Source organism: Corvus moneduloides, chromosome 7 (assembly GCF_009650955.1).
Source record: "Corvus moneduloides isolate bCorMon1 chromosome 7, bCorMon1.pri, whole genome shotgun sequence".
NCBI lineage: Eukaryota > Metazoa > Chordata > Aves > Passeriformes > Corvidae > Corvus > Corvus moneduloides.
Genome location: NC_045482.1, coordinates 27,194,700 through 27,220,548, shown reverse-complemented (window position 1 = coordinate 27,220,548; position 25,849 = coordinate 27,194,700). Strand labels below are relative to the sequence as shown.

Sequence of the window (25,849 nt, the reverse complement as noted above, 5' to 3'; positions counted from 1 at the left end):
ATGCAAGATTATCAAGAGAGCTTACAGACAAACATTTTTTTCCCTTAAAAATAAAACAAATCTGAAGATTTATCTACTTTGTTTTATATAAACATATGCTTTTCCAGAAGTAGCAAGCCTTAAGGATTGAATATTTAACCATGAATTTGATGATCAGTTTCAAATTTTTCAATTAATGCTGCACTTTTGAAATAGAAAACAAGTGTTTCCCCATATTGGAATATAGGGCCAAATACATATTTTGAAATGCCAGCATTATCCCAACTCATACAATAAATCAAAATATTTGTATCTAAAGTGATTAATATAAACATTTCAAACTCTGAAAGTTACTTGTTCTGATTTTAAAGAGTAACTTCAAATTAAGTCTGGCTAAACAACTATTTAAATCTTTGTCCAGGAGGTGGCATTAAAGCTACTCTATGTTTCAGCGATGTCATAAGAATTTTAGGACAAGATGTAAATGTGCTGGTTATATAAAATGATTCAGTAGTATTTCATATTTCTATAATTTATACATATAGAATTTAAATGCAGAATGCTTTACCAAGCAGGAACAAACAGTAACTGTCAAAGAACCTAATGACTCATTTCACAACTTCAAAAGATTCGGAGAAGGACAAGAACGATGGAAAATGTGATTAAGTTCCCTATGATAAACATAAGGTAGGATACGACTCTTCAACTTGGAAAAAGAAATCACTGACTGATGGAGCAGAGCACTGAGACATGAGGACATGAAAATCATGAAGGACACGGACAGGATGGGTGGTTCACCATGTCATGGTGAATTTACAGAATTAGAAACTGTTCAACAAAACCAGTAAGACCTTATAAAGATAAAAATAACCACAAGACACAATATCAGAAACGAGTGGCTTGTGTAGCTCAATATAACAAAAACCTTTCCAATTCCTTAAGGTCTTTGTTGCCTTATAATCTCTGTGGGTTTGGACCATTTTGTTTTTAAATTATTATTGTACAAAATAATTTTCTACTAGCTACTTGGAGTCCTCGCACTAAAGCTGGTAGCTTAGTCCTGAAAACAAATTTTGTTACACTAATGCCCTGCCCTATTATACTGAAGAGATGTTAAAAATAGAGTGCATGCACCATATGGAGGAACACCTGGGCTCCTTCTGCTTGACTCCCTGATGGAATTTGGTCATACTTCCCAACAGCCACCAAGTTGGGCCAATGAAGTAAATTATGTTCAACTGTGATATCCCATCTCTTTTCTTCTGTGAAACCTAAATTTTTCATACAAGTTTCAATTACACATGGAAATTATCAGTTTGGAGCTGAATTGATGCCTCCTTGAGATAAATGAAACTGTTCCTACTCTCCAACGTTGTTGCACTGTTTCTGTAGACTTGCATGCTTTATATCATAGAGATTGTATATGGCTGCCATTTTCACCATTTTTGCACAATGATATTAACCAGAAGTACATCAATAATGGGAGCTGAAAAACAGTATCAATTAAGACACTGGCATTCTGGTACTAGTTTCACTAGTCACCAAGATTCACCCTGACCTGCATAAAACAGAACTTGAGAGCAGAACTAACAAAATACAATTTCTGATACACAAGGTGGGTTTTTCTTTTTCTTTCATCTCCTTCAATAAATGTCTAGTTTACCTGTAGTCTTTATTTTATCCCTTACACTTCCCAGCTTCTCTCTGAAAGGAACAATACATGCCTGACTCAGGAACAGTGAGTCTGGGGAGTATTCAGGAACTGAGAGGTCAAATATTATTCACAGAACTGTTCTCCAAGACTTGTGATAGCACATGTTCCTTTGAAAACAACTGGCATTATTCTAGTTTGCTAATTAGTTATTTTTAAATGATTAAGATTTTGAAATTCACTACAGGAATGTAGAATGCTATTAAAAAGTACTGCACAAGAAAAAAACCACGTTTCACGTGTACATAAAGATCTAAACAACAGTTATTTTAATTCATGACGAAGGTAAATTGTTGAGAAAACTGTCTCACCTTAATGTATGTATCATAATATCATGTACTGTAAGACTGCAGATTTGAGAAAAAATGTCTTTTAATCAATCTTTCCATAAACCACCCACATTCTCCACTATGGATCATTTATACAGCTATTCTAGAGCTTGGTAGAATAGGAACCTATTCCTCATGGTTACCAAGTATCTTTTCCATTCCCCTGAACTATTATGTAGATTGTTAAGCATTTAAACTGTAAACAAAACACTCCAGCAAAATCCCTGCACAGATCAACACATGTTGCTATCCAAAATTTTGCTTACTGAAATGTGATTACCATGTTAAATATTTGTTTTATTTCAATGTTGAGTTTTCCTGTCATCCCCTAAGCAGATACAATTAAATATTTATTTCAAGAACAAAGCACAGAACAGCTATTTGATGATAAAAAGTTCACTTTAATGATTTACTAAAGTTGGAAAAAAAATTGATACCTGCAGTGAACAACAACAGGTTCTTCTCTGCCAGCCCTCTTCTTTCGCACAAGACACACAAAATCTAGGAAATCGCTGGAATCATCAGGAACCCCATGATCAGGCCATGCTATGTACTGGATTTGGGTCAGCTGGCGGCTTTCCTCTTTCTAATCAGAAACATTAATCAAGGGTAATTCAGGTCCCATTAAAAAAACCCCCAAAAATAGTAATTAAAAAAATCGATAGTACATTTATAGCAACTTGTACCCATAATCAAAGTGGCTTCAGGCAACTAGCAGTGCTTTATTAGTGTTAACCATTGGTCATCCTGGATTTTATAATTACTTTTGGGTTTTTTTGCTTAAAAGAAAAAAGGAAATCCACAAATGCTTACATCTTCAACAGGTTAAAAAAATTACACAGCACATAATAGCAAAGGATAGTTCAAGGATACCAACAATCTAACTGAACACTAGATGTACAAGAAGGTGGCCATATTCTTAGCAAACCAAATTTAACAGAATGAGATAGTATCTTACAAGATCAAATACCAGAACTAGGGTAGGGAGGGGAGATCAGACATAAAAGCTTTCCTTCAGACCCTGTGTGAACAGCAGCATTGTTTTGCCTTCATCTCCACTTCCTACACCTACAATGCACAATGACTTTGTTTTCCACTCCCTCTGGCCCTTGCTCTGATATCACAAATATAATCAATCGGCCTCTGCTTAGGGCAGGGGACAGCCCGGGCAACCAGAGTCGCATTTCAAAAGAACAGGAGCTACTGCACTTTAAATAGCCTTTAGGCATTGAATCGTTTACAGAGATTCCACGGCTGATAGCAGATGAGCAATTGTCTCAACAGGACATAGGGTAGGAATTTTAACTGCACATTGACTAAAAGGCAGCTCTATAAAACTGGCTTTTCATCTGGTTACCCAAGCAATGAGAAATAAGTATGTGAACTAAATTCCAGATACTCATTTCCAAACATTTCTGAGATTGAAATGCTGGTTGGGGAGGCTCTGAAAACTACCCATGCCCTGAAAATCATGCAATGCATGTTCAAAAAGGTCCTTGTTTGCATGTAGTCACCACTCCAGATTCATCCTTCTCTCAGCAGGATTTATGTTCTGTCTTCTTGCACATACTGTTCAAGATGAAATTATTAAGAACTGTTTGCCTCTACAATACTTTCAGTTGTGATGATGAAACACCTCTAACATCTCATGTTCTGAAAACATCAAGGGAATAACAAGTTTCTCAACTTCTTTTATTACTTTTTTCTTTGGCCAGGTTATGAAAGACACCAGTAAAAACTTTTAGGATAAATAATGTATCTTTCATGTGATCCAATTAATAGGATCATGAAAATTAAATCTCTGTGATATTTTTGCTTATGAAAGATTTGTTATCATTCTATGGACAAAATCTCTCCTAGGTAAGTACATGACAATATGAGTAGTTTTCTAGAGGGTTCTAGAAATAAATAGTTCCACTTATATGGCCATGCCACCAAGTTGAAAAGAAAGTCTAAGTACGTTTTAGGTAGTATCCAAGGATTCTGCAGGTTAATACGTGAAAACATATTATGATTTTACCTCCAGATTAGTCAATGTCATTTCTCGAAAGACATAAGCAGGATTTCCTTCTTCTGAATGGCAGGTAATCTGGAAATTCCCATATGATGAGCTTCCTGACGGCTCTGGCCAGTACTGATGGCATTTAACCTAAGGTCAACACATTTTTAAAGATGCCTGTGTTTAAATTCAGAGTATTATTTTCATTTTCTCTAGTCTTTAAACCTTTGTTTGTTACAGATTATTTTGATCATTTTGTAATCACTATTAATTTACTTACCAAGTAGACTTTGTTACCTAATTACTGTTTATAAAATAAGGTATCACAGAGATTTCCTGTTTCTCTTTTCAAGAGGACACATGCACCAGCTCTTGCAGTTAGTTTAACTGAAGATGGATGCCTTTAACTTCCATTACAATTTTTTTAAGAGCTTATCTACAAATATTCCATCTTAACACTTGAGTGACAAAGATGCTGCTTTATAAACATTTCTGACCTCCAAGATCCTAATGTGACCTTCTCAAAGTACATTTATATGGGAAAAGAACAAATGAAAAAAAAAGGAGATAAGCAACAAAAAAAGTTGCTATGCTAATGCAGAAAATAGGGGGATGAAGATGGTGGACTTCAAAGACTCCCTATCAAGTCCTCAAACGTGAATGAAAACTTCAAACACTATGACTTCTGATGTATGGCTTAAATGCCTAATTACAGAGGTCATTTCAGCTCAAGTGTACTTTTGCATTTCCAACCCACCTGGCGATTCTTTAAGAGCAGCCAGATATGCAGACTTCCTGCTCCACTGAGACATCCCGGCATGCAGTGGGATAGTGATGTCAGAAGCCTCATGATCAGCTTTAGAGCAGGGAGTCTGCCTATGGGTATAAGACAGATAAGTCCTTTTATTTCATTATTAAGCAGCTCTCCAAAGAACTCCACAAATACCATTATTGAAGGGGTGGGGGAACCTCAGAGAACTGCTATTGCAAGTCTGTTCTTAGCAGATCTGCAAAGAAAACTCAGAGTAAAAGGGCACTTGTACTGAAATTTCCTCTAATCATGTTTATTTGGGAGCAGGCAGCATCATGCAAACATTGAGTCACTGAAAAATGGTTTAAAAACACTGCAACTCCCCTTCAATTATTTTAATTCTATTTAGAGTCCTGACCTCACAGCAGATATATGGTTATTAAAAAGTCAGAATATATACAGACAGCTGAACTGCAGTTCAAGTTGATCAGAACAGCCACAACCCACTATAAATCCATCTTCAAAAGAAATCCTGATATGGAGGAATTCCACTACACTATTATTCCAGACTGTCATTTCTGTCCACACACTTAACCAGCCAGTGCTAGTGGGAATGCTCCAGACTAAACCAAATAACTCTGGAAGTACACTGTGTGCATGACCAGACTTGATTGTTTTGCCTATCTCCAAAGGATAAAACTGCATAAAACCCAAAGCTATCAAGGAAAAACTACAGCTTAAACCACAACCAAACAAGCCACAAAATACACCTGAGGCCTTTTACAGCACCATACACAGTGACTAATTTTGACTCTAATTACTTTTTTATTAGTATTCTATTTTTACACGTTTTATATACAAATTAAAGGACAATGATTATTTCATATGATTAAACAAATCTTTATAGACACAGAATAACATTTTATGGAAAATTTTAGATTTCAAGCTTTAAGAAAATCCTTGATAAGACAGCCATCCAGGCATGGGATATTAACACTACAAAGCTGTGTTAGGCTGCCTTAAAAATTAATCTCACTACATATCAAAGAAGTACTCTACAAAAACTGATTCAACTTCTTGGAGTTCCCTCATTTGAAGTTTAGAGAAAAAAATCCTATGAAGGTAAATTCTAGATGCCTTTTACTTCACAAAAAAAGAACCAAACAAAGCAGACTAAAAATATTTTAAGAAATACATGAAGACTTAAGTGCATTTCAGGACTGAACAAAGTTTAAATAATAGCTGCATTAACAACACCAGAAGATTTAAAATCTAGGACTCATCATTGCAGACGTATTAGGAATGCACTGCTTTTATGAAAAACAGTTACAGAACGACAGAACAGTTTGGGCTGGAAGGGACCTTTGAAGGCCATCCAGTCCAACCCCCTGCAATGAGCAGGAACGTCTCCAACTAGATTTGAGTTGCTCTGAGCCCCATCCAACCTGACCTTGAATGTTTCCAGAGATGGACATTCACCACCTCTCTGGGCACCTTGTGCAACTTGTGTATTTCACCACCCACATTGTAAAAAATTTCTTCCTTCTATCTCCTCAACCTACACTCATCTAGTTTAAAGCAATTTCCTCTTACCCCTTGTCATATTTTATGCCACAATGGTATATTCCTCTAATCTTTTAAAGGCTAATCACCAACAGTTTTTTAGAAGATTATGGAAGTGATATTTAAGGAAATGTTCTACTTACTCTGCCCCGTTCAACTTGAGTTGTTAACATTACAACCATAGAAGAGCCTTGCTCCCAAGTCATCTGCCAAAAATCAGGACATGTGTTCGGTAATGGACCTTGACAAGCAATGTACTGGTTTATTATTGTGGAAGAAGGGATTTCCATCTAAGAGAAGACAAAGTCATTATTTCAATTCCTACAGCAAATGGAAGGCAGGCATCAGACATTTACAGTTTAGTAACTAATAGATTAAAAAAACATCCATGACATTAATTCTATTTCTTAAAGGCTAGCAAGCACAAATTGGCACAGATAAAGATTCTTTAAGTGTTTCACATGCAAAATTACTACAAAAATTCAAATACACTTTTCATATGAACTGACAGTCAGGTAATTGCCATAATGAAGATTAATGGTTGAAAAAAGAAGTAACAGAGCAGTTGGCAAATAATTCAGGTGCAAATATTTCTTGCTCTGTGGGTTTTTGACACTAGGGTGTTAACACTGATCTCAGAGTTTAGTATCTGCTTTTTTTCATTAAAGTAAGTAGCTGTAATTTTGCTGTTACTAACAATGAAAAAAACAAGATGCAAAAGAAAGTGATGCCAAACTAAACTTTACTGTTGTTGAACACAACTGTTACAAAAGTAATCAGAAAAGAATTAATTGCTCTGGAGAGGGCTGGTTTCAGTTATCATTTCTTTACTTTCAGTCACCATTCTTTCATTAAATGTGGGGCTAGACTTTAATATTTATGAAAAGACGTGCCACAAAACATTAGAAAGTAAGTTTATCTACAGGGAATTTCAAACCACCTGACTAGAGGTTTAGTAGCCATTCTAGCCTGAACTAAATTTATAAAAAATAGATTTTTTAAATTAATTTTTTCATTGAAAAACTGTAAAATTACTTCATGTCAGAAGCACTTCTGAAAAATACAACTCACATTTATATAATTTGCATTGATGTAATCTTCATTACTTTTTAAAATAACCCGTGTAGCATCATCTGAAAAAAAATTTAGAAAGATGTTACAGTATTATTTACTAACCACAGTGAAATACTTTTAGAGCACATATACAAATAGAAGTACTTACAAGGCGAAATGTCTCTGTATCTATTTTTGGAAATGTTTTGAGGTAATCTGGCACAAGACATTGTCATTCCAGGCTTTTTCCTATACAATTGCTAAAAGACAAAGCTGATGGTCAGAACATAATAGATGCAATAGACTCATTATTATATTCTTTGCCTAAATAGAATTTTTCTAAAAAGAGGTGCTTTTCAGAACAAAAACTACTGAGCAACAGTAGCTTCAACAAACATGAAAATACTTTTAAAAATAAAGCACTATAAATTCAGTTATGCTCTGGGATCACTGAAAATGACCAAGATGTAACCAAGATTTGTTTTAAGACAAAGTGAATGTTAAATTTCAAGCTTCCATTAGAACACTGATCCCGAGAAAAAGTAATATTATACACTGATATGTGAACTCACTGATACTGACATCCCACTTGGTCATCTGGGGCAAGCAGATTGTGTCATGTATAGGCATCTACCTACGTTGCAGGTAGATTTTTTGGGGTTTTTTCCTTCTGTATTCCAGTAACTGTAGAGCAAATCCTGGATACCTTGCACTTTTCCTGCACAGGAATTGCCTTGGAGAGGTTCCTGCCCTTTCATGCCTTAGTCATGCATTGCCACAACCCTTGTGCTACAAAAAATATCAGTGAAATGATCCAGGTTCAAAAAAAGCACTTTAAAAAACTTTCGTACACTGAACTTGCTAGAGAGAACAAAAACTTATATTAAAGGAGAATTTTAAATAACTTAGAAAAAATCTGCTCTTTCTAAACATAAAAGGAAATTTTACCGAAGTTCTTAAAGAATGGTATATAAAATACATTTTATAAACTTATATTGCAAAATATAACGCTAGGTGTCCATTTGGTGAGGAATTCACAGAATTCGCACTGCTGTGTTTTACAAAGCTACTGCTTCCTGCTTTAAGCCACTTAGTCTCACGCATTTAAGATGGATATCACCAAGGCACAAGTCCGTGCTGAAGAAAGACCATGGCTATCAGCAGCTTAGGGCCCCACAGGAAGTGCACTACTATTCTGAAATATGTCAATAAAAATCAACTATTTATAAAATACACAGTTACATTAACCTTTAACATTAGGGCAGTAGTTTCATTGGTTATTTTACCTTCCCTCTTTGAGAATGCCCACAAAATGTCAACAGCTCGGTGTCATTCAGTTTCTACAGCAACTTAGGTATGGAGTGGAAGGCCTGAGTACAGAACACGTATTTTGGTAGACATTCTACAGCCTTCATCTTTATGAAAATATTTTATTAGCATGTCTCTGATAACCTCAGAAAGTGTAAGTAATAAATAAAGCTATTTATGAAATGAAAACCTAGGATTAGGCATTCTTAAGTTTGCACATACAGGTTTGATTTTTTCCTTTGGTTATTTTTCTTTTGAGAGTGTAAGACAATTGTTTTGCTAAAAGATGCTGACTGTACCGAGATTTAATTGAAAACTGCTCTGTTAAAATAACTGCTATCCCAAAAGACTTGAAACTTGCATCCAGCTCCAGGCGATACAGTACTTACATCAAACTGAGCCAAGACAGTTCCAGTGATAAGCCCCTCTGCTAACTGAATCATGGATTCCCTCAGAGCATTATCATCTTGATGGACACCATCAAGTGGAGATTTCTCAGGGATGTACTGAAAATCAGGCTCGCTCTCCAGCTTCTCTTCCACAACATCATAGACAGCTAGAACAAGCAAAGGTATGAATGCTCTGACTGAAGATGCTGTTTGACTAAAGTTAGCTCTAAATCATTTATTTAAAACAGCAAAAACACCACATTCCTCCTGTAGAAAAACACACATTTATTAGCACATTGATTTTAGTTCCCATCAGCAAGGACAGATAGCCTTTACTGATCATTATAATCAACAATAAAACTTTTGGTTTTGGTGTAAAAGTAACTTTATGTGAAAGCACCATCACTGACCATTAAAATGTTTATCAAAACTCACGTTATACCCTGCCTTGTAACTCCCTAATCTCAGAATCTCACATCATGCCTCTGATGTCATCACAGCTGCACTTACATTTTACTTACAATTCACTTAGAACTCATTTTAGGCTTCAGTAATTAGGGCACGATGTGCAGACCACCTGAGAAAATTGCATGAATACGTGGCATTATAAAGCTATCAATGCTCTATATGTGCCGTGCCTGTAAACTCGGAAATCTTCTGCTACACCTAACAGAGACATGTGCTGTTCAAAAGCCTCTTTTTAAATTATATCACATCACTACAAAGGAGGAAACTGGCAACTCCTCACTTCTACAACTCACATGTTTTTCTCCAGAATACAAAGATAATCAACACACAAAGGGAAAGACAGTTTGTTTTAGCAAATTTGCAAACAAAGCTCACAATTTTGTCTGAAAAAGAAAGTAAGACCACAAAAGCTGCAAGAGAACTTACACACAGAATGACAGGACATGTAAATGCAGAGTGCAAATTAGCAAGTAAGGGAAAAGGTTTTATAAGGTGGGTGAGGTACTCTGCAAAAGTAATTTCAATTATTTCAATTAAACATCAATATTTTTCATTTTGCTTTTTCCTCTCCAACTCTGTTAGAGTTAGGAGGTGCAGCAGAATTAAATCCAGTGCCCATCTGCTGGCTACAATCCAACAGTGTATTTTGTGAATACATTGCATAAGCTTTTATTTAGACTGCATTTTAGCACTTCTACTAAGCCTCCTCAAGTAGAAACATTACCAGTGGTTTTGAATTGTTTTAAAAATGTATGGAAGTATTTTGTATATACTGACCTCCAAAGTCATCCAAACACTGGATATTTGGTGAGGGGTTTTTGTTTGTGTTTGGTTTAAATTTTCCTTAAGGGAATAACAGTAACCTCATGAAATACATTCAATATCCATATAGCTTTCTGGACGCTTTTATCAATGAGAGTGAGAACAAAATTTAAATCAGCTCTCTGTTAGAAATATTTGATCTCTGACTTTTTTACTAGTTTTCAACACCTAGTTATACACAGCTCCTTAGGTATGGGATCTATACACTGTGTTGTTGCAATTCCTTTTCAGGGGAGGGAGTTCTTTCTTGAAGGTTAAACATGCCATCCCAGGACACAAAATGGAGGTTAGAAAACAAGAGCAGGGTGTGGACTTTTATTTTTAATTATGATATACAAGTCACTCACCATTGGGTCGAACTAGGAGCACAAGTTCCCCTGAGTGTCTCTCACAGCTAGCTTTAATAAACATTACAACTTGGTCATGGGTATGCTCTGCTATATCCCTGCCGTTAATCAGCACAACCTGGTCCCCTTCATTCAAACGAGGGACACAGAGATCAGCCTGCAAGGTTGGGGGAAAAGCACAAAACCATCTGTAACACAAGCCATTACCAATTTCTTACCTTAAAATAACAATTTAAAGTAACTATACTTGGGCTCTTGAATCCTAACAGCCCTGTTGCTATGGTTGCTGTACTGTATTCAAATGATGAATCTAAGCATTACACAATACACAGGCAGTGCCATTCCCATGAAGGAATCCATTTGCAGCTGGGAGGTGACTGGCACTGTAACATGTCTTTCAGCAGCAGTTACCCTACCCTCAGCTGATGCAGAAAGCTCCTCTGTTTGAATCACACTTTGTATAGGCAATTAAAGAGCAGGATGTTTTTATCTTTGAAGGGACGGGAGTAACATGGCAATACCTTGTCCAAATCAATTTCACAGGCTTATATGCTTCAGGTCTAAAATACCTAAACATGGTAATGGCAAAATACAATGCACAACTCCCAGTAATCCCAGAGAGAAGAATCGGGTAATAAAAATTGTTATTATAATCGCAGTCTAAATGTCATTGCAGAAGAGAGAGAGCACAAGCCATCACCAACAATCTTCTCCCTAGAGAGTGAATGTTTCAAGCCAAAATTATTCACATTATTAAATATCTCAGGGATAATCATTAACAAGAACAGTGATTTTGGCAAAAATTTCAATAGTTTCAAAGAGTAAAAAAAAACCCAAAAAAAACCCCAAAACCCAAAAAAACTAGCCTGCAAAAGAAAGAACTTCTTAAAGTTCTTAAATAAGCAAATAAATGGTTAACTCCACTCTAACTCTCAAAGGTATAGACAGAGCTGACTCCAGTCGGTTGAATACCAGGTCAGTATTTCTGGCAATAAATTGACAAATATTGTGCCTAGTTAGAAGACACTCTTATAGTCACTAAACATCAGTAACAACATGCAATCAGACCTGATGAATGATTCATAATGTCTGGTTTTAATCTACATCTTGGCTTTACTCAGCTACATCTGTCACTAAAGTAAGACATTTGCTATTTTAGTTATTTTTAACACTTTTTCAATACGTAATTTATGTGAAATTACTGAATGTCTGTATCTAAAAAAAGTAATAAAGTAGAAGTATTTTTAGGATGGCACAGCTCAAGTACCAGTGCATACTGAGCATCTGTAATGCCCTGTAATTTTCAGAAATTAAACTTTGTTTCAGTAGGAAAAAAATACTTTTGAGGATTGAAGAACTTTAAAAAATGTATTATAAAGCCCCATCAAATTCCTACGGCAGATAACTTGCTTGTTCTGATAATGTTATAGCAAAAACTAATTTTCATAGGCAGCTATGAAATAATTCATCATTTTCAATACATCTTTCAAGATACACAGATATCGCTACCAAGTTTGCTTTTTTGATAACTTACAGGTGTTCCTGGAGCTACCCTGGACACTATTACCGGCATCTTCTGATCATATCCACCCTTTAAAAACAAATCAAATTAGTAATAAGTCCCAAATGCCAAAAAATAACCTTAATAAATGTGAAAGGAATAGATGTACTGTTACCTTTACATTGAAGCCAAACCTTCCATTCTCATCTGGTTTCATTCTGATCATAACAAGATTGTCATGGGGGACACCACCATTGGGCTAGTAGACAAAAGTGGTATTATATTAGTACGTATTTTAATCACAGTTAGGCTTTGAGGATATTGTATCTAATAATTCTGCAGTTTCCTCGTCAAATAGTTGCTCCTGGACACTTGAGAAAACATGAAGCAATAACACAAACATCTTGGATTTGCATAAAAGGGAAGAATTACACCTTGAAGAGTCTTGGACATAAGTTAGTTAAAGGTGTGTTCTGTCAAAGCAAGCTCAAAGTAAGAAAGAATATTAGAAAAGACTACCTGGCTTCTAAGATTCTAAGAAAAACAGCTTACTAAATGGAAACTTCTTAAATTCTTTTTAATTAAGACCACAGTGAAAAGCTGGCATAAGGATGTAATACAATGAAAAGGAAGATAATTGAAGGTGTCCTTTTTTTTGTATTAACAGCAATATGCCGGTAGTAGGCAAGGAAATCTTGGTAGCCTATCCCTTACTCTCGTTCCAGTGTAGTGGAGTATGAGGCGAGACATATGCTCTGCACTGATTCAACTCTGAAAATTTTAGCTGTGTTCTTCTTGGTCTTATTTGGATCACAACAACACTGTTAAAGGAAATACCAATAAACTGAGGAATACTAGATATCTTTTTAACCTGAAAAATACCAACTTAGTGCATTAAAGTGATTTTTACTTGGTTCCCATCTTTATTTCACAGACTGAACATTAGCTAGTATTTCTATAGTTCCTGCAGTGAGGATGCAAAGTAATAAAGAAATGTGTTTTAAGGAAGTTTTCAATGCTACCAGTTACAGCAAAGCATAAAACTCATACTCAGAAAAATAAAAAATAAACTTAGAAAAGCAAATATTTTTATATGTAAGAAAGTTCAGAACCAGGAGTTACACTAGGTTAAAGAAGTATGCACAACTTGGCTCATTAAAAGTTAACTCAACTGCAGGTGTCTTCTGTTCTTGGTTAAAACAAAACAAAGTTTGCCGAATGCATTCACAGTAATGAAAAAGTAAAAAATTAGGGAAAGGAAAGTAACGGCTCAAGAAATGTTAATGAGAAGGTAGGGTCTTAGGAAGCCTGATCATAGACCAATCATTTCAGCCTATGCTCACTGGCATGGGGGATCAGACACAATGAACATCAACCAAGTGCTCACCTGCAGCGTTTGGCAGCTTTTGTGCCACTGCATTCCCCAGAGAGAAAGGAGTAATTTCCTGCTTTAAGATGCTGTTTTGAGCAGAAGTTTATAATGAAAAACGTGCAGAGAGCACTGTATGCCATCATTAATGTGCTTGACTGAAGGGACTTTGGCCACACCTGTTTTCAAATACTTCTGACAGACTGGATACTTAGGGACTGCAGATGGAGTAAAAAAGTTGCCTTTCCCATATGTATCCTACTACCTTTCTATGCAGACTCTCCATACATGCAACAGACAAAGGAAATGCAGTAGCTTTATGCAGTGAAAATGATGAGGGGTTTTCTTTGAAATATTTGAGATGGTACAGCAGACTTTAGTGGTGCAGGAACCTGAATTCTGATCAGAAAAGCAACTTTGAAACAAAACAACATTCCAAAATTTCAATCATGTTATGCTCCTTTTTCTGTAGTCCCCAAAATAAAAAGTCATCAGCAGACCAAATTAGATGTTCAATTACAACAGTGTGCTGCCTTCAGCGAGATTGCATAAATGGGTCCCACTGGAGCACAGCAAACAATCACACTGACAGTGCACAGAGAAAAAAAACAATCTCATTCATGCAGCTGTGTTGGTTTTGCAAAACTAAAAGGAGTTAAAAAAACAACTGAAAGTTATTTTTGTCAATTTGGTAAAGATAACGGAATACAGGACAGAAAAACTTGATGACTAAAGTAGTGTTATCTTTCAAAACAGAACAGTACTTCAATGTGACTCAGGTAAGCACTGGCTGAAGACAAAGCTGTTACAAATTCTGTTTCATTACTAATTAAACTAAAAATTTTTACAACATTCCCAAAACACTCAAAAATTTAAGAGTTTCACTTTTGAGTCTTTTATTAAAACCCCAGCTATGAAATTAAACAGCAGTTTTATGGGAATCTTAACTTTGTTATAAGGCCTGAGAGAACACCCTAGGTTTACAGAATGCAAATAAAATAAATTAAGGCATTTCTAAATATCAGTTTGGGGAGGCGACTCAAAATTTAGAATGCCGGAGGTTGACAAAACTGTTTACATGGCATTTGCTACATCTGGATGTTAAACAGATTTCCCATCCTGCAACATGTTTCTTGTCCCACATCAGTATAAAATCAAGAACCCTGGAAAACTTCTGGAAGGACAAAAATCACAAAAACGGTCAGGGAGATCTCACCTCAGTCAGACAATCAACTGACTACCTTACTCATCTCACACATGCTTGATTGTGGAAGAAGAACTTTTTGTTCATATTTTTATATTTGCTGTCACAGGTCTCTTTCTTGGAAATTCTGGTGAGAAATGCAACCACAGACTCAGGAAGCCTCTCCTGATAAAACCACTCTAGAAGCTGGTAGGCATTTTCAGGTTTAGCCTTTTAGCTAAAGCTAGATTAAACACCCGCAGTGTCTTCTTTAAAATCGATGGCAAATGACTTCTCAAAGAGGAGGTTAGGTAGAAATTTCTGTATGTGCTGAAAAGCTAATGATCAAAATGTTTGCATAACCATCCCAACGTAGTGATTTGTTGTCAACTGACAAAGCACTACTCCAGCAGGTGGAAAAACCAGCAGGACCCAGAGAAGGGACAGTATGGATAACAGAAATGCTGCAAGGTAATGCACAAACACAGCAGCTCTGAAATGCCTCAGAACCAAGCTGATGTAAAACAGGACTATCATTCTGATAAAAAGCAGAATGGTTCAACTGGATTAAAAAACTTACAGTGGATTTTTCAGGTGATGCAGGAACATCAAATGTTTCATTAATATGGTTATCCAGTTCTTGCTGTGAGTGTGAATGATGAATTTGGTTCCAACTGTTCTTTTTAAACTGTTTGGGTGGTAATGCTGGAGGCTGCCCATCTGTAGGAGTCTCTTGAGATCTAAATACCAAAATAGAAGTATGAAGTGGAATAATCATGAGATATTGACACATTCTTTCAGGGTTGCAAATAAACTGAAAATGTTAGAAGAAACTCAAGAGTTTGAGAGATGAATGTATGCAATTTTAGAACCTCAAAAATGTAGTGCATTAGAATATATTGGCAGTCTATGTTTGCACCTGTTGAAGCATTTTTCTTGAAAGCAACCATACACAGAACCAGCAAGTTCATCTTTTACCTATGACCTTTTTAAAAAATGGTTTTAGCATGCTTAACCCACTACTTCTGATTTGCAAGCACTCTATTCTAGATTAATGAAAATGTTCTCTGTGTTTTCATATAATATGGAGAATTTACTTTTCTTAGTCCTTTTGGAATAAAAGCTTAACTGTGTAATTTGTATTACATAAATATATGATTCATTTTTCATTATATGGATTTATATTTAAGAATTAAGAACAACATTTGGAAAGGCTCAAAAGAGCTCACAGTTCCCATTAACTTGGTTTGATGCCAGTTTCTAAATACCAGCAGGATATGTCGTTCTCCACAGGCACCCCACTAAAAGGTGCTATTAAGTCATTTAACAACTTCAGACAACAGCCCACTGATACCAGATCCATAGACCATCAAATATGAAGCTACAGGTTATAGCTAAATCTAAAGAGAATGCTACCATGAAAAATGGGGATGTCTGTTCTTTCACCCACATCCCTGGCTGCTTCCTTGAAGAACTGGTGCTCCTCCCTTGGCTCAGGCAGCTTACACCAAGCAACTAAAAATACACTGACTTTTTGGACAAGCCTGAGTCCTCTGGTTTATCTCAGGAGTGACCACCACACAGTGAGGGAAGGACACTTGCAGAGGCAAAAAAACTCATCACGTAACTCCCTCCAAAATGCACATGTAGCCACGTGAGCAGCTCTGCTGCATTTAGTGGTCCCGTCTCAGTGAACTGTTAGCAGGGCAAGACTCTCAGTATGAGACTGCAAAACAGTTCAAGTTGATGCAAATCAGAAAACCTAAGGCACACATCAAACTCCATACCATGTAATTTGTCTCTATGCAATTCAAGAAAGGCTGTTCCCAGATACATGTTCTAAAATAAAAAAAATCTGAGCAAAACTGAGTGTAGTGATTTCTATAAAAAAGGATGAACCTCTTTCACAAAACATGAAAACTGGGAAATAGAACACTACACTTTGAAACGCCAAACATTTTCTGCTTCAGTTTTAAAAAAATTAGTCAATATTCTTAGAAAACAAAACTGGTAACATTTTTGTCAGTCTATGAAAACAGCACATTTGAAAAGATCCCAACAATATTTTTCTCTACTTTTCTGCTTAATTTCAACTTTCAGAAAATATTTTTTTCATGAAGTGTTAAAAGAAAAAAAAAGTACTAATTATTCAGTCTGATGTCTGAAGACCTCATGTTCAAAACACACTCGGAAAGAAAAATAGTATTTCTTAACACTTTTCAATGCAAGTAACAGAAAAAAGCACATTTCATTTTTCAAGATAAGCAGCTTTTCTAAATTCATTTTTGTGGGGAGAAAAATATGATGATTGTCAACATTGCAAAACAAATCTGCGAGGCAGCTATAAACTATTTAGACATTGACTTACAAAGGTCACACAGAGATTTTTAGCTGCCTATGCATTCATTCATTCAAGTCTGGCACAGATTACTCAGCCTTTTAAGTTATGTATTTTCCTGCAATTACTCTTGAGAGTTTTAAACCAAAGAAAAAAAGGAACAGAAAACACGAATAGAAACACAAAAGAAGTTATTCTGATAAAAGTAGAAGATGGACCTTATGTTTGACTAGATGTCTGTACATACATGTCAACAAACACAAATAAATTCCTACCAAACACACAAACTTACAGAAAAGATTTGAAAAGTTACTTAAATGAGCACTTTACAAGCAGCAGTGCAAGTACTGTCATATATTAGCATAATGAATTGTGAGAACTAACAATCAAGCCTTGGGCATAAACTTCACTGCTTTGTATTTGCCCAGTCAGCTTTGAATTTCCTTATGAATGATCAGACAATGGCAGTGAAAGTAGCCTATTTTGCAGGCAAAGCAGCTCTCTGTTACTGAATTCAGCAATTTACATAATAATAAAATAACACACAAACCCTGGCACTAGCAAGTTTTGGGTATTTTTGTTACAGATATCCGGTCTGATCTTTTTAATATATTTAGCAAAAGTTTCGTACACACCCCCATAAATTTATTAAACTAAACACTTATCACGTGCTTTTAGAATTTGAGGTTATAATTACCTCAGAGAACTACATGCTCAAATCTCTCAATTTAGTTTTGAATAGGACATGCAGATGGAGAAAAGATGTGCAGTTAAAGGTTATATTAGCTAAGCTGTAATGTCCTTCTGAACTGCATGGAAACTGTTAATTTCTATTGCTATGTTGATTCCAAACTGATCACTGAACCTACTGCCAGTCAGGTTAGCCCCTCTTTTTCACACATATAAATTTGATCAATAAATTAAAGTTTCTGACAAATTAGCACATGGACTACTCAAATCTTTTAAGCCAGAAAGGTCAAATTGGTTAAGACATAGCTTTTTGGACAGTGGAACAGTATAATTTAAAATTATGTATCTAATATTAACTTCATGTTTACTATTTTCCTTCATAAATGTCAAATCTCGGATCAATAACATCACCTAAACCTTCAAAAGACCTTAATGGGGTTCATATGTTTTTGACAGTCAACATCTTCATTCTTAAAAATATCTTGTACTAGAGATCTATACTGGGATATTAAATTTCACTTTTAAGCTTCCAACAAGAGGAAAAAACCCAAAAACTGAACCCGTAACACTTGGTGATGGAAGAGCAATACTTTTCTTGCTTGGGCATAAAAAGCGCAAAACCATTAAAAAAAAAACCAGCCAGAGTTGCACAAGTAATGTACAAAACCACTTCCTCTCTTTCTAAGACTTATTTCTATGGTGACTTACTCAAGAAATCAAACACTAAATAAACAAATCCTAAGAACACTCAGGAAGATCTTGTACAACTTAGAGCAAAGGCATATGAATAAAAGAGAGTATTTAAGAATGGTGCTTACTTCACTGTATCACTCTCCCATTCAGTAAGGGCTTCTCATAACAGACTTCAGCTGGAAGTCTTGGAACAGAAGGAACCTGACCCTGTGTGGCCTTTGGACAACAAAACTCTAATATGAGAAAAGATTCAGAAGTGTCCCAGTTCTGAGAGTCCCTTGACATGTGAATAGGTTAAAAAGTCCACCAAAAAAGGAGAACTTACATGGTTAGGTCAAATTACTATCACATAACCCTGAAAGTTAAATAACTAGCTGAGGGTCAAGTTGTAACTATCGTAGCCTATTGTAAAATGTGTCATGCAATATTTTATAAAACTTTCAAAATTTTGTATTCTATTTCCCTCCTTACACATAGTTGTTAAAACTGGAAGTACAGTGTAAGCAAGGTTTTAAAACTGTGTTTAAATAGCTTCTCAGAGTCATCTTTCCTGAAACATACCATTTGTTTATAAACATGTAATTAGGTATTTGCTGTGCTCTAATGGTTTTGAAACCAGTTGCACAATTTCCCTGCTAACAGAGATTATACAGAATTATGAGGGCATGTCTGGCATTAAATGTATAGCTATACTAAGAGGGTCCAGCGGCAGTGATAAAATGGTATATATTGCACCTTTTTCCCAATTAACCTGTACTCTGAGCAAAATTCGTTGAGTATTTCAGTATCTTCGAATAACTCAATGTGTTTTTTTGTTTGTCTTCCTTCTGGACCTAATAGACAATAACAGTTTTTATTTTGTCCACCATATCTTAGACTAAGTAAGCTTAAAGTATAAAGTATTTTCAGCATAATAGAAAGAAGAAAAAAAAAAAAAAGAAGCAGCCTGACAGTGTCATATTAAAAAAATAAGCTCTGCAACAATATACAAAATACACTAGCAATGTCCAAATGTTGTTGTGCCAAAAAGGTATTTTGGCTACATAGTTTGTAGAGCTCATATTCTCACTCATACTTCTGTGCCTTGACAAAAGCAACATTTCCAAACTCATGGGAATTAAAACTTCACTTTGATTCTATCAAAAACCCAACTTTTGCTTCCACATCCAGACACTGATGGTCACATTACAGCAAACCCACACCTCGGGTCGGTGGGGATGGTATTGTAATCCTGAACCTGGAATATGCCAGGTACAGGTCTTCAGCTCTGGATCATCTAGTTCCTTCTCACAATAAGACCTATACTAATAACTCCCTAAGTAACAGCCACCTTTTATTAAATTGCCCGGCTCTCCCTGACTCCACATTTAACAATAAATTCTTCAAGGCCAAGATTTCTGACTTCTCTTCAGAAGCCCTGCATGTTACAGTGGTGTGGTAAGAGCAGAACTTACGGGGATGATTCCAGTATGATGCTGTTGGCCTGGGTGGAAGATGGAGATCTGTGATTTACAAATACTTCACTCGGGGAGGTGTGAACCACATGATCCACTAAATGTCCAACTGATGAGGGTCGTAACCGGGCTCCTTCTTGAGTGAAGGCAGAGTTGCGACTAGGAGGGAAAGCAGAGCAGTGCAGTGTGACATGAATATTCTTGTTATCCTACATTTCTGATATCACCCACTAAAATGGGATGCTAAAAATATTATTTTGTCTCAGTGCAAGCACATGTTTATACATATATTTTTATTAAAATTTCAAAAATCACTGAAACAATTATGTTGTCTGATCAAGATATATTTTGTTATTTTATTTTTTTAAGTGTTCAAAAATTATTTTAATAAACACTGGGTTTATTTAAAAGGGTTATTTAAAAATTTATTTACTTTTAATTAAAGAAGTCTGAAATCATTATGATCCAATGAACAAGCTGACAAGCCCAGTCAACAAGAAGAAAAATGGATTCCCAAGAAGACAAATCCTGGCTCTGTTCATGGCAGAACTTAACCTTAAGTTAAGTAACATTAAGATGAACAATTTATTCCCTGCATCTTCCCCATGATGAATCATAAGCTTTGCACTGAGAGTCTTATCATTTCTGGAATCCAGTATTTTCCCATTTGAAAACCAGCATGACAATATTAAAATTCTTTTAAACATGCATGATTAAGTTTGTTATGCTTTAAGCATCATTATTGCACAATTTTTCAGTAATTTTTAAATGCTACATATATTTACAACATTAATCTTGTGAATATTATGCTGCAGAATCTTAAAATCTTCTCATTTATGCAATACAAAATTGAGTAATACTGATTCTTAAGCCAGTTTCAGCACACTGAGAAAACTGGTCACCTTCCAAGAGAAATCAGGAATGTTTTTTCACTAACTTAAAACAGAAGGCTCTGTCTATGTGAAAAGAGTGAATGCAGAAAGGAAAGGCAGAAAAATTGAGAGGAATAAACCTGCAAGGATTTCCAATTAAGTAATTTTCCCCAGTGTTTTAAAAAGTGGTATTAACCAAAATAAATTATCTTTAAAATATCACATAGATTTTACCATCAAGGTCTTTTTTTTAAACCAAATTAATAACTTAGTTTTAACTGTGCTTGAGAAAACTCAAGCTCTCAAATTTAGGGTAGTGTGATACATCTTAAACTTTTTATAGGTCAAGTGAAAAGCACCTAAAACTCGCCCCTAAATACTTATTTTTATCTGAAGCTACGTGTTACAGAGAATCATTTGGCACAGAATTTTTGAAGCTATTTGTATACATAACACATTAATCCTTTTATGACACAAGCAGGTCACTCACATTAGAGGTAGGGAGTCATTTCTAGGGAGAGATCTGATGCTACTCACTGATTTGGGGTTCCAGGTGGAGACCGTGATGGGAGGCTCTGTGTTTCCAACCTATCGTCAGACAGCGAGTTCCTACTCACTACTTCCCAATCCATCCCACTCATTAATTTCCGTGCCAAGGGTTTACTGGGGGATCTAGAAGAAGAAGAAAGTAAAATGGCTAACCAAAAATTATATGGTGTAAGAACAAAATTACATAAAACTCACCAGAATGAAACTGATGTTCTATCATAGGAAACCAAATGATATGTAAGAAAGGAAATGTAATAATGCAAAGCTACATTTACATGGGCAGTTCTGTATTTTCTCCATCTACTCTACTTCATTTGCTGTACTTTGAATAGAAAGCCATTGAAATAGCAATAAACTACTGTTGGCTGCGAGGGAGACAGGCAAGCAGAATCTGAACTCGCTAAACTTCTAATGCCTCAAAGACAATCTGACTCAAACAGAATAATCATTGAGAGACCTGAACTTAAAAATGTAGATCAAAACGAACCAAATAAACAAACAAAAAAACCTCCTCTAAGTAACACAGTTGTTTAGCCACCTCAGAAAAAATAAAGCAGTGAAAACATCAGGCCAAAAAAACTCCCAAAGACTTTGAAGAACTGAAAGTGGGGTAAGCATCAACATGACGATAGAATTACCAAGTTTTGCTTACACATCAGGGGTTCCCATCAAGATGACATGCCTTCTCCCAGAACGTGCCCTGTCACTTGTCAGGCAGATGCAACAATACTATTTAACTATTTGAACTCCTTTGTGGGTAACAGAACTTCATTTGGTTCTGTGCCAGAAATGTCCTTCAGGTTAAAGGTCATTATCACCAGGGCTTTTATACAAAAGGAATTCTATTTTCTACTCGTTGTCCTTTCTTGACATTAACAAAACTTTTTCTTCCCGTTCTCCAGTCATTCCAGGATGCCTACAATCTCCTGCTGTTTCTTTCACCTATTTCTTAAGCACAAATGAAACCATACTTGTAATTTCTCATTAAATACATTTCCCTTTTATATTGGAAATCATCAAATGAATCACCCGAGGTTGCTTTTTTCTTAGCATTGCATTGGATGGTTCAGTCATCCTGCAACTGAACATACCCGGACTTTCACTGTTTGTTGTTTTCAACTGAAAATTCTTCAGCTAACAACAAAAAATAATTTTAAACAATTCATACATGTCCTGTATATTTTGTGTTACTGGGTTTTTACTTTACTTCTACTGCTTTGATGGTCCTACATAGTTCAGATTTCTTCTCTATCATTACCCAAACCGTCTCTTGGTTCCAGTGATACTTCAATCTTTTGTGACATGATAATTTCATTTCCATTTGCCTTCCTATTCTATCTGTAAATTCTCTGGCTTTGCATAATGAGGTGACAACATATTATTGTATCAGCAGCACAGCTCCATACACCCATATCACAAAATAATTTCTGGCTTTACTGTCCTTGTGACACATGATAACTTCTTTATCTTTGTCATTATTACTGGTTTACTGAAAGAGCAACTCCAGAAAGAAGGAACTTAAAAAAATTAAAGAACTACCTGCACACAAACTACATCCTCTGAAAATGAGAAACCTGATTACAAATGTATTTTTGCTTCTCAGAGAACTTAAAACTCAATGCAAGTTAACACCTCGAGCAGATAATATTGTCCTCAATATTATCAAAAAAGTCTACAATAACTATCAACCAAGCATTACATTGAATAAGCTTCACATACAGAAATAAGTAAGATGTCAACACTGTTTGATACTAAAGGAGTGATGGTCTGCGTGTGGAGGGTTTATTTTTATTTTTACCCCACCAAGCAGTTCTGAACATATATTGCATTCTGCATTGCTGCTCTAAATTTCTGACAAATTTCAAGCAGTTAAGCGAGATGGGCTATTCTAAATAATACTGTTTCAGGTGTTATTCCACCTGAGGGAAAAAATCTAATAGTATATTGATATTTGAAAACAGGGAAAATATCAATTAATTCCTCAGGAGAAGCACGTCCAGTTTCTTAGAATGCTTCACTGTATTTAAGTATTAATTTGATTTGAAAAATAATTAGCTTGGTATCGTACCAATTAAATCAAAATTCTGATTTCTGTTATTTGCTTCAAACGTGAGCAACTCAAACTACTTATATATCTTTCTTCACAAACATGTAAATGTGAGCAATTCTGAACAGGTAAAATAACATGAAACTGAAATAGCAGAACTGAAATGCATGTCTAATTCTAGCCTTTAATTATTCTTTTATTAATCAGAGCTATGATTAGCTGGACCCTGCTGACAGCTGTTTGCAGCCAGCAGATGAGCACCAAGAGCCAGTTCTTCCAAGAGGTGGATTCTACTACCAACCAAAGAACAGTCTGAGGGAAAAATGAACATAATATAACCAATGCTGAATTAGGTAAATACAGGACAGCAGATATAGTACTTGCTGACAGACATGTAAAGGCAACTACTGAACCTCATTTACCTTCAGTGAAAAAGCAACAAATGGAATGTAGGAAAGTTGGAGGGGGCGGGGGGGCTTTTCTTTATTTGACATTCAACAACAGTAAAAGTGCACCATCCTTGCCTCTGTGAAACTAGATAAACTACAAAGAGAGACACAGGAGTATATAGGGTGGAGAAAAAAAAAAAACCAACAACAAGTTTTTCCAAAAACTACATTTTTGACTGCTTCAAAAACCCCACTGCTTTATATCTTAAGCCACGGTCTGTAACTATGTTTATGCAAACTTCCTCAATCTACACAACAAACGAACACAACTCTAAAATGAGCAAGGCATCACCTTCTTCCTTATCAAAATATCCAATGTCAAGAAAACACTCACCTTTTACTGTGGATAGGGTCTGATCTTTCAGAAGTAATACCTTACACCACCATGATAAAGAGCTGCAGTGTTTATCACCAAAGCTTCGTTTCAATTATTTTATTAACAGCTCTAACCTCAGAGTCCCACCCACTCATGTTTGTTGCCCCAATTTCCTGTCTTTGCAGTAATTTCAAAGAAAAAATTACCACACTGCAGCATTGAACTTCTTAGTGCTGTGGCTTTTTCATTTTAGTTCTCTTGTCAACACTTCTAAATCTAACAATAATTTTTTTTAATTAACATTCAAGATTTGTTGTGACATATACCTACAAATCTGTCCTGTATGTCTGATTTCTAACAATATTAAAATAACTTTCTTATGTCAGAGTGCACCTGAGGAGATGAGAGAGAGAAAAACCAAGCTGTAAAAAACTTTCAAATTTGAAATTCTAAATTCCACCTCTGTCTGCTCAGCTGGGATGCTTCTATTGCACCCAGCACAGGGCACTGATAGTTAACAGCACAAGCCATTTTCAGATTTAATTTTGGTGTACCTGCAGGGACATTCTTAAGAAAGTTGGAAGCAGTTCCATCTATTTGAGTAGCAAAAGAAACTGAAAACTTTATCTGCCCCTGAGTCTTATGAGCTGCAATGTTACAGCAAATACAAAAAAAACCAACCCAAACACCCAAAACTGAGTAGCAGGGATGAAATGGATGAAATAACGTAACGCAACTAAAAAACCCCATGACATAATATTAGCTCAGCTACAGTACAGAAAAGCCTTCAAAGACAGAATTTTTTTGGCATCCCATAGCTGAAGGGCTAAAATCTTGCAGAAGCTGGGAAAGAACAAAGGTGTTGTTTGGGAATACAGGTGGGAATTTAAAAAATTATTTCTGTCCCAAAAAGAAACATAACCTGGAGCCACAGCCCTGCTTTGTATTTTGACAAGAAGTACAGGGAACGCATTTCTCAGCAAAACTGACAAATATTGCTGCAGACCAAGAAACTGAAACTATACACAAATCTGCATGGTACATCACACAAATGACATAAGCAATTTAAAACACCTGAGAAATTATTTAATTAACCTGAATAAGTGCATAATTGAAGCAAGATTGAATTTTTGGAAACAGACTGCAGTTTAATGAAGGGAGTTCGCAGACACAAATGACTGACATCCACTCACTCAAAACTCCCTTCTCTCAGCCCCCATGCACACCAGAACTGAACGGCACTAGAATATTTTGCAAGGACTTTATGAGAAAGTAGTGCCCTTTAAGAATTCTCTCAATTAATGACTTTTACCTTTTTTACTCTTATTATCTACTTTTATTAAGTTTCTGGGAATTCTTACAGGGTTTTGTGGATTGAGAATATCCTGCAATAAATGAGGCCAAGAGAACAGCTGGAATGAAAATGACAGAAAAAACCACCCCAAAACACCTAAACAACGGCAGCAACAGCCTTCAGAATGCTGAACTTAGTGTTGCACAAAGATTAAGAAAACAGCACCTACATAATGTATGCAATTTATTACAGTATATATCCTTCACAGTAATAATTTCATTTTTAAAAATGAAATGTAAATATTTCTATGATTTGGAAAAAAAAAAAATCTTTCAGTTAATTTTAAAGTAAAATCCTGAGAACAAACAGCTAAGC

At 35.7% G+C, this 25,849-nt stretch overlaps 1 protein-coding gene across 6 annotated transcripts in view; it reads right to left on the bottom strand.

The window, feature by feature from the left end:
* Positions 1 to 25,849, bottom strand: part of PTPN4 (protein tyrosine phosphatase non-receptor type 4) — a 111,969-nt gene that overhangs the window by 9,819 nt on the left and 76,301 nt on the right. For 5 of the 6 annotated variants that reach the window (XR_004241116.1, XR_004241114.1, XR_004241115.1 and 2 more), the window contains 12 exons: positions 21,357 to 21,491; positions 19,948 to 20,106; positions 15,353 to 15,512; positions 12,396 to 12,479; positions 12,254 to 12,310; positions 10,720 to 10,876; positions 9,083 to 9,249; positions 7,555 to 7,645; positions 7,404 to 7,465; positions 6,476 to 6,622; positions 4,040 to 4,168; positions 2,457 to 2,605 (listed from right to left, as the gene is read on the bottom strand). Coding sequence is in view for 2 of the 6 variants with exons in the window: in XM_032113778.1 (XP_031969669.1) it covers positions 2,457 to 2,605; positions 4,040 to 4,168; positions 6,476 to 6,622; positions 7,404 to 7,465; positions 7,555 to 7,645; positions 9,083 to 9,249; positions 10,720 to 10,876; positions 12,254 to 12,310; positions 12,396 to 12,479; positions 15,353 to 15,512; positions 19,948 to 20,106; positions 21,357 to 21,491 (1,497 nt within the window). In the remaining 4 variants the exon portion in view is untranslated. Of the gene's footprint in view, positions 1 to 2,456; positions 2,606 to 4,039; positions 4,169 to 4,775; positions 4,895 to 6,475; positions 6,623 to 7,403; positions 7,466 to 7,554; positions 7,646 to 9,082; positions 9,250 to 10,719; positions 10,877 to 12,253; positions 12,311 to 12,395; positions 12,480 to 15,352; positions 15,513 to 19,947; positions 20,107 to 21,356; positions 21,492 to 25,849 lie in introns of all 6 variants that reach the window. The other variant, XR_004241117.1, reaches the window with a different exon arrangement.